At 47.1% G+C, this 15,445-nt stretch overlaps 1 protein-coding gene across 1 annotated transcript in view; it reads left to right on the top strand.

Moving 5' to 3' along the window:
• The first annotated feature begins 7,695 nt into the window (after nt 1-7,695).
• Nucleotides 7,696-15,445, top strand: part of LOC139309892 (class I histocompatibility antigen, F10 alpha chain-like) — a 34,906-nt gene continuing 27,156 nt past the window's right edge. Inside the window, exons 1-2 of the mRNA XM_070934080.1 lie at nt 7,696-7,771; nt 12,844-13,119. Of these exons, the coding sequence (XP_070790181.1) occupies nt 7,696-7,771; nt 12,844-13,119 (352 nt within the window). The remainder of the gene's footprint in view (nt 7,772-12,843; nt 13,120-15,445) is intronic.

The following is a 15,445-nucleotide window of genomic DNA, read 5'->3' as shown; positions in this document are numbered from 1 at the left end:
AGGAGGAAATGGGGATTCTGCAGTAACCTTCCCCTGGAGTGGGGTGGGAATGGATATTTTACAGTACCCTTCCCCTGCCATTTATTTATTATTTATTTATTAGTCATATTTCTATGCCGCCCACTCTCCGAGGTCTCTGGGCGGCTATGCCATGACCAAGCCACGCCCACCAATCTATGCCATGCCCACCAATCTATGCCACACCCACCAAGCCACACCCTTAGAACCGGTATTAAAAAAATTTGAATCCCACCACCGGCTTTCAGCTTTTGTTTCTTGTCCTGCCCTCTGGGGTTTAAAGAATAAATCAATCCTCTCTTCTCTATGACAGCTCCCCATGTACTGGGAGCCTGTTCTCATGTCCCCCCTCAACCTTCCCTTGGATAGGCTGGACATATTTAGGTCCCTCAGACATTCCCCAGGCAACTTTATCATCTTCCTTGATCTTCTCTGCACCTGTTGTGGCCCCGCCCTCTGAGCCTATCTCATCGGAGGAAGAAGGCTCCAAACATGAGGGAGAGGAGTCAGCCAGGCCTCCCTCTCCAGGCCCCTCCCCTCTGGCACTGCCTCAGGTGCCGGCCGAGGAAGGGGAGATTGGCCAGGAGCCAGGTGTCTCTGATGAGGGCGAGGAAGGAGAGCCGTCATTCCTGGATGCACGCCAACGAAGGCGTGATAAACGGTTGCAGCAGTTAAGGAGGCGTGCTAGGGATTATAGCTGAGTCACTGGACCACACCCCAGAGACTATATAAGAGAGGGTGGTGGCTGGTAAAAATCTGTGACGAACAAAAACTAACTCTGGCTAGTCACTTGAACAACGTCTGAAGCTGCCGAAGGGATATTGTTTTGCTGGACTATTTGCAATGCGTATGTAATTTTATGTTATCTGTTGCAGTAAAAGCCCTTGGCAGACGGTGCTTATATTGTTGCCAAGTTTGAGATAACGACCTGTGTGCATGCCAAGTACTTTCTTAACCTCGCCTGGCTGTGTTTGTGTGTGTGTGTAGACGGGGACAGATCAGCACCCTTTCTAGGGTCTCTGCATCTTTTTTTTGTATCCTGGTGACCAGAATTGTTACCCAGTATCCCAAATGTGGCCTCACTAGTGCAGGATAAAGCAGTGCTATCACTTCTCCTGATCTTGATATTATCCCTCCGTTGATGCGGTGCACGGCTACACTGGCTTTTTTGGCAGCTCTCCCTGACCTGTGGCTGCAAGGGGCTCTGAGGGGGGTCCCCCCTCCCTCTTGCCTGAGCCCCTCCCCTCAGACCCAGAGAGCCCTCCCCCTTTCCCCAATCCTGCAGTTCTGACCCTCCCCAAAAGAGGCGGAGTCCCTGGAAGGGGATTTCCTGATGGCCCTTTCACTTTCCTTTCCCCTCCTCTCTCGCCTGGACGTCTGCCTAGCAATAATGACGACATGGGAAAAGCTTTTTTTTTTTTGATTGGTTGAGCTCAGCCAATCGCCAGCTTGCTCTGAGTTGTTCCGTTGTTGATGACCCGGAGGGGGGTCTTTCTCTGCTTGCGAATGCTGAAAAGCGGAGCACAGTTTAGGATCACAGCCAGGATGGCTCTGCGCTCTGTGGCTCAGTCGCTTCTCCTGTTGGTGGCGGTCGATTTACAGGAGAGGTGCTTCGGTGAGTCCCTTTGGGGACTTCGGGGGCTCCTGGCTCTTTTTCTCCTGGCGGGAATCCATCCAGGGAATCTCTCTCTTTCTCCTCCCTCCCAAAGTTTATTTCCAGAAAGAGAATCCTGATTCGGTCCTCTTTCCAGTCCGCTCCCACTCTCAGAAGAGGACCCCAAAGCGTGGGTGGGGCTCTGCTGCCACCCCGTCCCCCTCCCCGGAGAGCCCCTCTGGGAACAGGACAAGGGTGGCCCCTCCAGATGTCAGTCAAATCTGCCTGGGCACCCCTAAATGCAATTCTTTCCCTCCCCCAAAGTGGAGGTTGCTGGAAAGCAGCGTTTGCACGTGATCAGGTCAATTCACGAACTTCGCCCAACTCCCTCCGCCTGGGTCGCCTCTCCTGCCTTTGATGGGGCTTTTTTGGCTCATTGTGGCTTCTGCTGCTGGGACCCCGGCTTGTTTCTGGAATCGGTTCCGTGTATTGGAAGATGCGGGGACTGCTGGAATCTAGCGATCGGGTTAAGACTGCCATTCGAACGTAGCAGGCTAAGAATCCGGAGAGAAAGGCTCCTTGAATAATAACCTTTCTAATGATCCCCCATTCTTGACTGTCACTTTCTCCTCGATCCTCATACCCCCCTCCCAACCCCCGTCCTAAACCCCGATATCCTCGAGGCCTTTTTCTAGAACAGGCAGGAATTTTTCCACCTAAAATCCTCCTTTTTCCATTTCAGGAGCATGGGACAGTTTGCAGAATTAAACATATTTAAAATTTACTATTAGTAAATTAGTAATCAGATAGGAGCCTTGGGGTGTTCCTAGTTGTTTGCTCTGAGAAACTATTAATGGAGCAGCTTTTCTAAAGGCATTTTAAAAAATGTCAGGATATTAATCATTGAATAGGTGGGTTGGAGGCAGAAGAAGAGAAGCAGCTCTGAATAGTGAGCTTGATTGGACAGAGACAGGCCCAAACTCTCCAATCATTCCTGACTTGAGGAGGGTTCATGATTGTGAGGACGCCCAACCTGCATTACAGTCACACGTTTCTCCTCCCAGGCAGACTTCAGACTTCCTCATTGCTCAGCCCCACAAGGGAAAGAAACGAGTTCTGGATCATGGAGAGTCCGATCCCCCCTCCTTCTGTTGGAGAAAAGCTCTGATCCCTTTGGATTCTGAAATCTCCCCAGAGCTAGAATTGGATCCCTCTCCCCAAAAGCTCTGAGAAGCCCCTGGGATTGTGGGAGGAGCAGGAAGAAGGAGGCCCAGGCCTTTGCCTTGGGACTGGGAAAGAAAAAGAGAGGAGAGGAGAGGAGAGGAGAGGAGAGGAGAGGAGAGGAGAGGAGAGGGGAGAAGGGAAGGGAAGAGAAGGGAAGAGAAGAGAAGAGAAGAGAAGAGAAGAGAAGAGAAGAGAAGAGAAGAGAAGAGAAGAGAAGAGAAGAGAAGAATATTCTTGACTGAAACCCCCTAACTCTGCCCCTCTGGCTCCCTTCCAGGCACCTCCTCCCACTCTCTGAAGTATTTTTCCGCCACCATCTTGGAGCCTTTGTCATTGTGGGGTACGTGGATGGTCAGGTCTTTGTTCACTATGACAGCCACAGCCCGAAGATGCAGCCTCAAGTCTCCTGGATGGAGAAGTTTGGGAAGGAGGACCCCCAGTACTGGGATAGAGAGACCCAGCTATGACGTAAACCCCTGTGTATTGTAGCTGGTGGCCAACCCTTTAATTGTAGAATTGCCCAAGAGTTCTGGAAACACAGTGATCTGGGTTGCCACAGACCTTTTCTCAAAGCAGGTTCACTTCATCCCATGCCAAAAGATCCCTACGACCAAAACCTTAGCTAAGCTGTTTTTGGTCCACATATACCGCTTGCATGGCACCCCCACAATGTATTATTTCAACAGAGGGGTCAGTTCACATCCAAGTTCTGGAAAGCCTTTTTGGACCTACTCGGAACCGAACAGGGACTTACATTAGTTCTAGTTATCATCTGTGAACGAATGGGGCCACGGAACGAATGAACTCAGTTCAGGAAAAGTACCTGCGTTTTATTAACTATTAGCAGGACAACTGAACCGAGTTATTGCCTTTTGCAGCCTATAATAATGCAGTTCACACTAGCACAGGGTTTACCCCATTCAGAGTGGCCACAGGGCAAGAATTTAATGCTATGCCTGTGTTACCCTCACATGAACCAGATATACCCTCCTTGAAACAGTGGATCAGTCATTTGCAAACCATTTGGCCGGTGGTCCGCAAAGCCTTGGATGAAGCCATGGCTGCCTATAAAGCACAAGCAGATAACAAACGAATAGAACCTAAACCTTACAAAGTGGGGAACAAAGTTTCCACCAAGTTTCTAAAATCTTTGCAGCAGTTTAAAAAGCTGAGCCCTAAATACATTGGGCTTTTCCCTATTGTTCGTATTATTAACCCTGTCATCGTGTAATTGCAACTCCCAAAGTCATTACAGGAAGTCCACCCCATTTTGCCTTGTAGCTTGCCGAAACCTGAAGTCACCTCTGACCTTTGCTGGCTACTACCCCTCTTCCACTCCCTATTATGGTAGAGGGAGAACAAGATTTTGAAGTTCAAGAAATTCTAGACTCTAGGAAATTCCATGGAGTCACTCAGTACCTGGTAGCTCGGAAACACCTCCCCTTCTCACACAATGAATGGGTTCACAAAAAACATGGGCATGTCCCTAAATTAACATGGATATTTCATCAATTGTACCCTGATAAACCTCACTGATTTTATGCTTCCTTTGTCTCCCCTTCCCTTTTTTTGTTTTCTTTCAGGTGGACTTCCCATTTTTCTAGGGGGGTGACATGTCAGGTCTCATATATTTCTATAAGGACTGGCATTCTGGTGGGAGGGGGGAGGATCGGCGAGATCTCTATATGAAGTTTCTGTTTCTGTTTCCTGCATTGCTGTGCTGTGGCTTTCTGTTTCCTGCATTGCTGTGCTGTGGGAGGAGTTGTGTTTGCACTGCTTTAAATTACTGTTTTTTAAGTGGGAAAATTCCTGCCTAGACCTCTTGCTATCACAAGCCTTTCAATAAAAACTTCTTTTGGAACAACTTCTGTTTCAAGAGTCCTGCTTTCTTGGGAAGATTGGAGAGGCAAGACCTTACAGTGTTTCTTAGTTGCGGTTGATCAGAATCAAATAGAAAACAGATCAAGGGATCTTTAAAAGATGACAATATCATCTGGATGTTCTGGATGTCAGTGTACCAGCACTGACTTTTGGGGGCGAGTCGCTGGCCCCCACAGAGAGGGCTCGCAACTTGGGCGTCCTCCTGGATTCACGGCTGTCCTTAGAAGAACATATGATGGCTGTGGCCAGGGGGGCCTTCTATCAGGTTCGCCTGATTCGCCAGTTGCGGCCCTTTCTGGATCAGGATGCCTTACGCACAGTCACTCATGCCCTCGTCACGTCCCGCCTGGACTACTGTAATGCTCTCTACATGGGGCTCCCCTTGAGGAGCACCCGGAGGCTCCAACTGGTCCAGAATGCGGCCGCGCGGGTGGTTATGGGGGCGACTCGGCGCTCCCATGTAACACCTCTCCTGTGTGAGCTGCACTGGCTCCCGGTGGTCTTCCGGGTGTGCTTCAAGGTACTGGTTACCACCTTTAGAGCGCTCCATGGCTTAGGACCCGGGTACTTACAAGACCGTCTTCTGCCACCGGTAGCCTCCCACCAACCAGTACGCTCCCACAGAGAGGGCCTCCTCAGGGTGCCGTCGGCCAGACAATGCCAGCTGGCGGCCCCCAGGGGGAGAGCATTCTCCATGGGGGCACCTACCCTCTGAAACGAGTTGCCCCCAGAGATACGGCGGATCCCTGACCTTCGCGCTTTCCGAACTGCCCTAAAGACATTTTTGTTTCATCAAGCCGGGCTGGCCTGACCTACTCTTTATAAAAGGAATTGTTTTAAAAAATTAGGGGTTTTAATATAGGGTTTTTAACTATGGGCCAATTGATTTAATTGGATTTTGTTTTAAATTTTGTATTTGTGTATTTTATTTGCTGGCTATTCACCGCTCCGAGGGAAAAAATATAGAAAGAAAGGAAGATTAATTTTCTTTGGTTTAATAATTGATGTATTAATGACTAATTACAATGATTAAGTAAATGAATTAAGAATTCAATTAATGATTAATTAAGGTTTAAGAAAAAATATCTGAATTTTGAGAATAAAAGTAGGAGGGAGAGTAAACTTCTTACAGATGTATTATGAGAATTCTAGGCTCTGAATGATCTATTAGTGTTTGTTAATGTTTTTAAAAACTCTTAGGCCTAAAGGATTATATGTTATTTTGAGTCTAAAGGGAGGTTGATGAATAATTTGTAGAAGGGGAGTTAAGGGGTCTAGGGAGTTATAGTCTTGCATTAACTTAGCATATTTTAGCGTATGTTTGATAAAACTTATACCCTGTTTTTCTTCTGGGAAGTTGGGGGAGGGGGGTGGGAAGGTGGGGTGGAAGGGTGGGTTTATAAATGTTTAAATATACAAGTGAAAATGTTATTTGTTTGATTATAAAAAATAATAAAAACTTTTTTTCAAAAAAATAAATAAATAAAAACCCCATTTCCTCTCCGTCCCTCTCAGAGGCAAGTCAGGTGGTCTGTTTGTAGTTTGCAGATCTTCCTGTTTTTCTTAATAGGAGCAGCCTGGAGTGGTTGTGGTTAAACAAGTGTGAAAACCTCTCCTGGGGCTCCTACAGAGGGGGAAATTTGATGATCTCTGGTGGATTCTTTTGAGCTTTGACTGATTTTTCTTTTTGCAGAGAAACATCAAAATAGACGCAGAGCAGCATCAAGTGAGTGATTTGTCCTCTTTACAGGTGAGCTCCAATTCAGAGCGAGAATCAGAGGCAGCCTCAGCTGAGATGTGTTTGTGTTTGGAATTTATCTGGAAAACAGAATTTGCACCTCACGAGTTTGCCACTAAAATTCACTAAAAAAAGAGAAAAAGAATGTCATCTAAAATCATTGTTTTCTCTTATTCAAGGTTCGCTACTTGTCCATCTCTGATTGTTTGATCTCTTGCTGTTTGACATATCAGATATGCCAATTTTGTATTTGTTTCTGTAACCTATAAAAAGACTTGATCCCCCCCCCCCACACACACACACACCGCCCATCACAGGTTATTTTACCTATATCAGGCTTGGTGGACTCAAGACACACAAGTGCCAACAACAACACAGGTCTCTAGACAACACACAAACACACACACACAGACATACTTCCGTACTGTTACTATTAACACTTTTCCACAGCTACTCCCACCTGTATTACTCATTGTGAGTACTGTTAGAGAAAAACATCCCTTTCTAAGAGTGGTGAAATCCAAATTTTTTCACTACCGGTTCTGTGGGCATGGCTTGGTGGGCATGGCATGGCATGGCTTGGTGGGCGTATCAGGGGAAGGATACTGTAAAATCTCCATTCCCCCCCCCCACTCCAGGGGAAGGTTACTGCAAAATCCCCATTCCCTCCCGATCAACTGGGACTCGGGAGCAGAGAATAGATGGGGGCGGGGCCAGTCAGAGGTGTTCTGTTCTCCGACCTACTCAACATTTCCGCTACTGATTCTCCACAACTGGTCAGAACCTGCTGAAACCACAGAGACAGGATGAAAACAGCACAAGAGGTTGCAAGTTTCTGGGCAGCTTCCTGTCTCTCTCTCTCTCTCTCTCTCTCTCTCTCTCTCTCTCCCTCCCTCCCTCCCTCCCTCCCTCTCTCTCTCTCTCTCTCTCACACACACACACACACACACACAGACAGCCCTTAATGAAGGCTCTTTGCTTTGCCTGAATTACTGATGCAATTGCCGTGATTCACATTTTCAGGAGGGCAAAGAAGCCCCACTTTCGCTTTCCTTTTCCCAACTGTCTCGTCGGTTGCACCTGGACGTCTGCCCAGCAACAATGACGACATGGCAATATCTTTTTTCTACTGGTTGAGATTAGCCAATCACCAGCTTTTGCTCTTGGATTGTTGCATTGTCGATCATCCAGAGCGCGTTTCTCTGCCTGCGAATTCAGAAGAGGGGAGCGCAGGTTGAGGATGGCGGCCAGGATGGCTGTGCGCTCTGTATCGCTCCTGATATTGGTGGCGGTCGCCCTACGGGAGAGCTGCTTCAGTAAGTCATTTTTGGGGATGTTGGGGGTTCCGGCCTCTTTTTCTGCTGTTGGGAATCCATCCAGGGAATCTTCCTCTTTCTCCTCCCCCCCAAAAGATTATTCCCAGAAGAGAATCCAGATTCGGTCCTCTTTCTAGTCCGCTCTCCCTCCCCCTCTGGCCACTCTCAGAAGGGACCCCAAAGCACGGATGGGACTCTGCTCCCTCCCCCGTCTCAGGAGAGCTCCTCTGGGAATAGGACAAGGGTGGCCCCTCCAGATGTTAATCAAGTCTACCTGCAGACTCCCAAGTCCAATGCTTTCCCTCCCCCAAAGTGGAGGTTGTTGGAAAGCATCCTTTGCAGGTAACCAGGTCAGTTCACAAACACCTGGCTGCCTTCACCCAACCCCTCCGCCTGGCTGGTCTCTCCTTCCTTTGGACAACTGCGTGGGTCTTTCTGGCTTCTGGTGCTGGGAGGACCAGCTTGTTTCTCCACTCGGTTCCGTGTATTGTCCGACATGGAGGCTGCTGCAATTGAGCCATTGGGTTAAGGTGAATGCAGCAGGAAAAGAGCCTAGAGAGAAACGCTCCTTTGAATAATTTTCTTAAAGATCTGTCTTTGTTGAGTGTCACTGTCTCCTCAACACCGCCCACCCCCACCCCCCCAAGCCCCAATGTCCCCAGGGCTTTTTTCTAGGACAGGCAGGATTTTTTCCACCCAAAATCCTCCTTTTTCCATTTCAGGAGAACTCGGCATGGGTCAGTTTGCAGAATCAGAAATATTTGAAATGTACTATTGTTCCTTAGGAATCAGATAGGGGGGCTTGGGGTGTTCCTGCTTCTTTGCTCCGAGAAACTATCAATGCACCAGCTTTTCAAAAGGCATCGAAATAGTTGGCAGGATCTTAACGATAAATAGGTGGATTGGAGGTAGAAGAAGAAGGGAAGCACCTCTGGGTGATGACCGTGAAATGAACGACTCGCTTGGACACAGACAGGCTCAAACTCAGCAGCTGTTCCTGACTTGAGGAGGATTCACGATTGTCAGGATGCCCAACCTGCGTTACATTCACACATTTCTCCTCTCAGGCAGACTTCAGACTTCCTCATTACTCAGCCCCACAAGATCCCATCCCCCCTCCTTCTGTTGGAGAAAAGCTCTGATCCCTTTGGATCAGGGGTGAAATGTAAAATTTGTTACTACCGCTTCTGTGGGCATGGCTTGGCGGGGGTGGGGTAATGTGACTGGGTGGGCGTGGCCATTTTTTTAACTTTTTTTTTTATTAAAAAGTTTTATCAAAGATACAAACATTTTCTCCCCCCCCTCCCAACCCCCCTCCCTCATCCATTCCCACCCCCTTCGCCCACCCACCCACCCATTCCCCCTCCCCCTTTCCCCCACCCCCCCTCCCTGGACTTCCCAGAACAAGTACCGGGTATAGCATTTTACAAATATAAAACTAAAATATGCTAACATTTTATAGACTTCAAATTCTCCCTAGGTCTTTAACTCCACATAGTTCAGAAAACTATAAACATAAACTAAAAATTAGATTAAATATTTCATTCATAAGCTATTTGAAACTTCTTAGTCTGATACTTGTTTTGAATATAGTCAATCCATCTTCTCCACTCCAATATATATATCTTTCATTTGAATGATCTTTCAGGTATGCTGAAATTTTTGCCATCTCTGCCAGGTTCGCTACTTTTAATATCCATTCCTCAATAGTAGGTAAATCTTCCTTCTTCCAGTACTGCGCCATCAGAAGTCTGGCTGCTGTTATTAAGTTTAAAATCAACTTAGTCTCTATAACCGTACAGTCTGTGATTATACCCAACAAAAAGAACTGTGGGGTAAATTTTATCTTCTTCTTTAAAATATTTTGAATAATCCACCATATTTTTTATCCAAAAAGCCTTAATTTTTTTTACATGTTCACCATATATGATAATACGTAGTATCTTCGCATTCACATTTTTTTAAACTTTTCAAAGCATTTTTTTCTAATGCTTTGAAAAGCCTCCGCCAATCAGGCAACTCAGGTGGGATCGTCAGAGACTTTTCAAAGCATTTTTTTTTAACCACCTCTTCGGTCAAGAGGTTGCAGAAAAAAATGCTTTGAAAAGCCTCTGACTATCCCAGCTGAGCCGCGCGATCATCAAAGGCTTTTTTTTTTTACTTTTAAAAGCATTTTTTCGTCGGAAGAGGTTGTAGAAAAAATGCTTTTAAGAGTAAAAAAAAAAGCCTTTGATGATCGTGCGGCTCAGCTGGGCATAGTGGGGGGGGGTGGTGCAGGGATTTTTGCTACCGGTTCTCCGAACCACCCGCCATCCGAACCAGGAGCATTTCAACCTTGCTTTGGATTCTGAAATCTCCCCAGAGCAGGAAGTGGATCTGGGGCTCCCTCTCCCCAAAAGCTCTGAGAAGCCCCTGGGATTGTGGGGAGGAGCAGGAAGAAGGAGGCCCAGGCCTTTGCCTTCCACTGGGAAGGACTGGGAGACCATACTGGAGGGAATGGGCAGTAGGACTTTATTTTTCTGGTCTCTGCAAGTCTTTCCTTTTTCTGTGCTGACCCAGGTTTTGCCCAAATAAGTCCCGTAAATTATCTTTAAAATCTTTGGTGCTCTGGAAGAATTTCTGATCTGAAGAGCTTTCAGAATAGACACCAAAAAGGGGCCTTGGAGATTTTCCAGCTTATTCAATTTCCCAGGAGTATTTTAGTTTCTTTTGATTCTTTTAACCCACTTACAAGCTGTTGTTTTTCTGTTAATTGGGCAGCCTTAGAGTCTCTTCCATATTTGTATTCTGACAATTAAAAATAAACAGTGATTTTATGTGATTTTTTTGGTCATATTTTCCATAGTTTATGTCTTGAGCATTTAGTCTATCCTCCGAGGAAAGGCTGAAAAAACTCTGATGCTTCTTAGTCAGGACTTTGCATGATAGTAACTCAAACATGGGTGTTGGCAGCAGGGATTCCCAAAGCAGCTTCAGTGTGGGCAGGGGGTGGGGGCAGGGTGGAGAGGCCCCATGCATTTCTGGGGATGAGGGGGGATTCTGGGAGTTGAAGTCCAAGTGTCGGAGTCTGAGAAACACTAATTTAGGCCTTTACATTGAGAGTCACTGATCATATAAAGAGTTGGGTAGCCGCGATCACAATCCCTTCCCAAGCTGGCAGAGAGGCATTTCGGCCTTTCTTTGTTCAGCATCAAAAAGGAAAACTTTCAGAGAAAGTGAGATTCAGAATAAATCTGGTGCCTTTCAGGCACTTGGGAATTATGGTTTCAGACTCTAATTGGGTGGCTGAAATTCTTTATTTATTCTCTCTTGGGATAATCACAGATTTTCTGTGGAATAGCAATAGCACCAGCGCCAAAGGAGCACAAGTTTCAGAACAGCTTCTATAGAAAGGGAAGGGTGTGTCAGAAACAGTACGAGTTCGCATATGGAACTACAGTGGGATTCAAATAATTTAATAACCGGGTCTCTGCCCGGTTGCTGGATGGGTGTGGCCATGGTGGGCGTGGCCTCGTCGGCCTCCCTGCACCCCTCCAGGAGCAAAAATGGGCTGGGGGGGCATGCTGCACCCCCATGCCCCATTTTCAATCTAGTAGGCCTCCCTGCAGCCCCCGGGAGGAAAATGGGCCATGGGGGGGGCGCACCACACCCCCCGTGCCCCGTTTTCAACTTAGTAGGCCTCCCTGCACTTACCTGGGAGCCAAAACGGGCTACACGGGGACTCCTGGGAGGGGCGAGGCAGGGTGGTGTGGGGCCAGCCAGTCGTGGGAACTACCGGTTCGTCGAACTGGACATAAAATTAATATCCGGTTCACCCGAACCAGTGCGAACAGACTGAAGCCCACCTCTGGTATCAGAGACAATAACTTGGAAGCAGCAAATATTTTATTCACATATTTGCAAACAGGGGTGCAGACAAGGGGAACCCAGAATGAGGTGTTTAGTAGCATTACCCCCTCCCCTCACCCCTTGGCACAACATCCTATCGAAAATATCTATCTTATATGATACGTACTTCCCCCCAAAAAAAACCTCACTTTCGTTTTAGCAATTTAACCGTAACCTAGTTTTTGCTAGCATAACCTCTATTTTTGTTTTTGTACTTCCTCAACTGGCATTTAGCCACGGAAACAGTCTAGAATTTTCCATTTAGCATAGATGTTAAGGAACAATAATAATTCTATTTTCTTGATAAATGACAGGTGGGATTCAGAGTAAATGTGGTGCATTGCAAGCGCCTGGGAATGATGGTTCCAGTGCCCTAATTGGGTTGCTGAAATGCAGAACTCTTGGGATAATCGCAGTGAAATTTTCTGTGGGATGAGGAGGAGCCCCTCTGAGTCCGGGGTTCAAAGCTGATTCCTGCTCAGATGGCTGAACTTTGGGGGGGGAGGGATCTCTGAGCTTTGGGGGGTGGTGAGGAGAAGATGCCGGGGGGTGGGCTGCATTGCTACTCCTTTTTCTTCCTCCCTTTGCCTCCCCATATCTCCCTGTCAGTTGCTTTGACTTTCCCCTTGGGCCTCTGGTCTCTCCTGGATTCCCCCTTTTCCTACTCTGTTTTACAAAATCTCCCCTAAAGTCTGCAGCTATTAATCATCCATGCTGCTAACAGTGAAGGGAGATTTTTTTTTTTTACTGTGAATGGAAAGTTGGGGTAACCGGGTGGGGTTTCCTGCCGCTTTTGAGATTCTGAGTGTAGGGCAACTGCAGCCTCCTTGGGGCAGAGAGTGAGCAATCCAGAAGGGGGTTTGAGGGAGGCCTTGCTGGAAGGGGGGAGGGCACAATTGGGGCAGGTAAAGTTTGGGGGACCCTCCCCTCCCCTCCTCTCTCACCCCCCCCACCTTCCCTTCCCTCCAACCCTTCAGGCCCTCCAGAAGCTGCTTTTTTCCCTCTCAGTCGCTCCCTCATTCCACATCCTGCCTCCTCTTCCACCATCTCCCCCTTCCTTCCTTCCCCCCTTCCTCCTCTGCCCCCCAACTCTCCTCTTCCTTCTTCCTCCCCAGAGCCTCAGATTGGAGCCTCCATGGGATCAGAGTCCCTCAGCTGAAGCCCCCTAACTTTGCCCCTTCCAGGCGCCTCCTCCCACTCCCTGAAGTATTTCTACATTGCCATCTCGGACCCCAGTCAGGGGCTGCCTCACTTTGTCACTGTGGGGTACGTGGACGGTCAGGTCTTTGTTCACTACGACAGCCACAGCCGGAGGATGAAGCCTCGAGTCTCCTGGATGGAGAAGGTGGGGAAGGAGGATCCCCAGTACTGGGACAGAAACACCCGGATGGCACGTGGCACTGAGGAGGCGTTCAGAGAAAACCTGGAGATTCTGAGGAGTCGCTACAACCAGAACGAAGGTGAGTGATGGGTCGGGTGGCTCCTCCAGCCCCATAATCCCCTCCCCAGGAACCAGAGGGGGGTAGAAAGGGGGGACCCTTCGAAGGGAAAAGCTGCTTCCACACCTTTTAATAAATCTTTTTAATGCATTGATTCTTTTTAAAAAATCAGTACGATTGTCTGTGCCTCGTTAGCCCGCCTTATCTGCCAATTGCAGTTCTAAGAAAAACATTTTTAAAGTTATCCATCTATCTGTCCGAATGGTGACAGGATATAGATGTTGATATAAACTGAGGCAAAAAGTGACCGAAAGAGACGCCAGGAGCTTCTTCCTATCCTCCGCTTGGAAAGAGTGGCCAGGGAGGCCCAAATGGGGGGGAGGGGCTCTTGGATGGGGGGGAGGGGTGATACACAGGACCATTCACAGTATCATTTCCATCTTGGGGACAGGACAAAACAGAAAAGGAAACACCCTCCCCCAATTTGGGGCTTTTCCTGAGTCGGTCAGAGCCCTCATGGCTTCCCATTCTTGGTCCCTCAGGCTGAACTCCTGCCCTGCCCTCTTGGTGGGGCTGTCCTGGAGGGGGGGGGAGGTCTTCTTCAGCAACCCCCCCCCCTTCTGCCATCTTTGCGGACAAGATTCACCTTCAATGAACCTTATTTGGGGGGCTGCAAGGAAATGTGTGTGTCACAATAGGCTGCTTTTGGTGGAGGTATACCTTCTCCACAAACATTTTCCCTTCCTTCCTCACAAGGACATGCAGCCAGGGCCGGATTTTCCTATAGGCTAACTAGACTTCAGCCTAGGGCCTCAAGATCCAGAGGGGCCTACACAGTGGTGGGATTCTGGGGGTTCTAGGGGGTTCGGCCGAGCCCTTTGTTAAATTGCTGGCTCGCCCGCCCCTCGCCTCCCACCTGCGTGGCGCCAGCCTACCGTAGCCAGGGGTGGGCAATTGTGGCTCTTTTACAACCTGTGGACTTCAACTTCCAGAATTCCTGAGACAGCTTGGCTGTAAAAGAGCCACAATTGCCCACCCCTTCCCTAGCCTGAGTTCCGCTGCCTGGGATCCACGTGGGCTGCCACGTGGTTCCCCACCGGCTCCGGATGGAGAAAGCAGCTTCCAGCCTTCACTCACCCTCACTCTCTGCTCTGTTGGATCGCCCCGCCCACTCCCCATCTATTGCTGCCTCCGATGGCTAGAGGAAAAAAAAACTTCAAATTCTTGCCGCGGGGCTTCAAAGGGCCGCCCTAGAGCCAGTGGTGCAGCCGAACCGTTTGTTAAATTGCTGGCTTGCCCCACCCCTCCGCACCACTATTTATTGCCAATAAATAGTGGTGGGCGAGGGGCGGGGGAGCCAGCAATTTAACAAAGGGTTCGGTGTTTTTTTTTTGTAATTTTATTGGCCCCCGGAGCTTCAGCATAGGCTAATTGGCCTCCCAGCTCTCAGCTGATTTGTCTCGGCTGTTTTGCTCAGGGCTCTTCTGCTTCCTTGCAAAGAAACGAAACTGAAACTGCTTTGCTGTTGCTGCAAGGTTGGAAAATTAGGCAGGCAGAATTCTTTTCTTTTTCCTCACCAAAAAAGGTAGGTGCAAACAATGGGAAATTTAGGGAAAAAGAGGAGAGTTCAGAATTTTAAAACACAAAAGAAAAAAAGCTCTATTTAACTAGGGAATTGTAATAATTGAGATACTATTTATTGTATATTTCTGAAAGCAGAAATGGTTAACTTGTGGTTTGGAGGAATATATGGGGGAAATTATTTGGTTTATTATTATTGGTAAATATAATTAATTGATTTGTAAGAAATTGGATTGCATGGAAATAATTGGAATATTCATGTTCATATTGATTAATATACAAAAAAGGTAGTTATATAACTAATTGATTTATATTAAAATGTTGAATTTATATTAAACAACTAATATTACATAATTAACCAATGTGAGGATGGATATAAAAATAGATGACAATGGGAAGGGGTATAATATAGAATAGAAGGGAAAAATTGAATTTGATTAAGATTAGAGATGAGGATGAAGGGTAATATTGGTTTTTTACAAAAATAGATGAGGAATAAATATGGCAAAAAGGAAATATAGAAATTGTAAATTTAATTGAAATGACTAAACACTGTTTAAATTTGTGAACCAGCCAAATACTCTGTTCAAAGAAAATACATTGTATGTTTGTATGTGTGTTTCTAATTATTATTTATTCATATTTGTTCTCTTTTATTCTTTAAAGTTTAACAATTCATTCTTTATCTTAATATCTTTATATTTGTTTGGGGTTGGCTTTCTTCCCTTTCATCTTTTTTATTGTACAGCAATCTTTCTCCTCAAAC

Source organism: Pituophis catenifer, unplaced genomic scaffold, assembly GCF_029215685.1.
Source record: "Pituophis catenifer annectens isolate HBS135680 unplaced genomic scaffold, rPitCat1.0.hap2 SCAF_2, whole genome shotgun sequence".
Lineage (NCBI taxonomy): Eukaryota > Metazoa > Chordata > Lepidosauria > Squamata > Colubridae > Pituophis > Pituophis catenifer.
The sequence above is the reverse complement of the archived record's forward strand: the minus strand, read 5'-3'. Positions and strand labels throughout refer to the sequence as shown.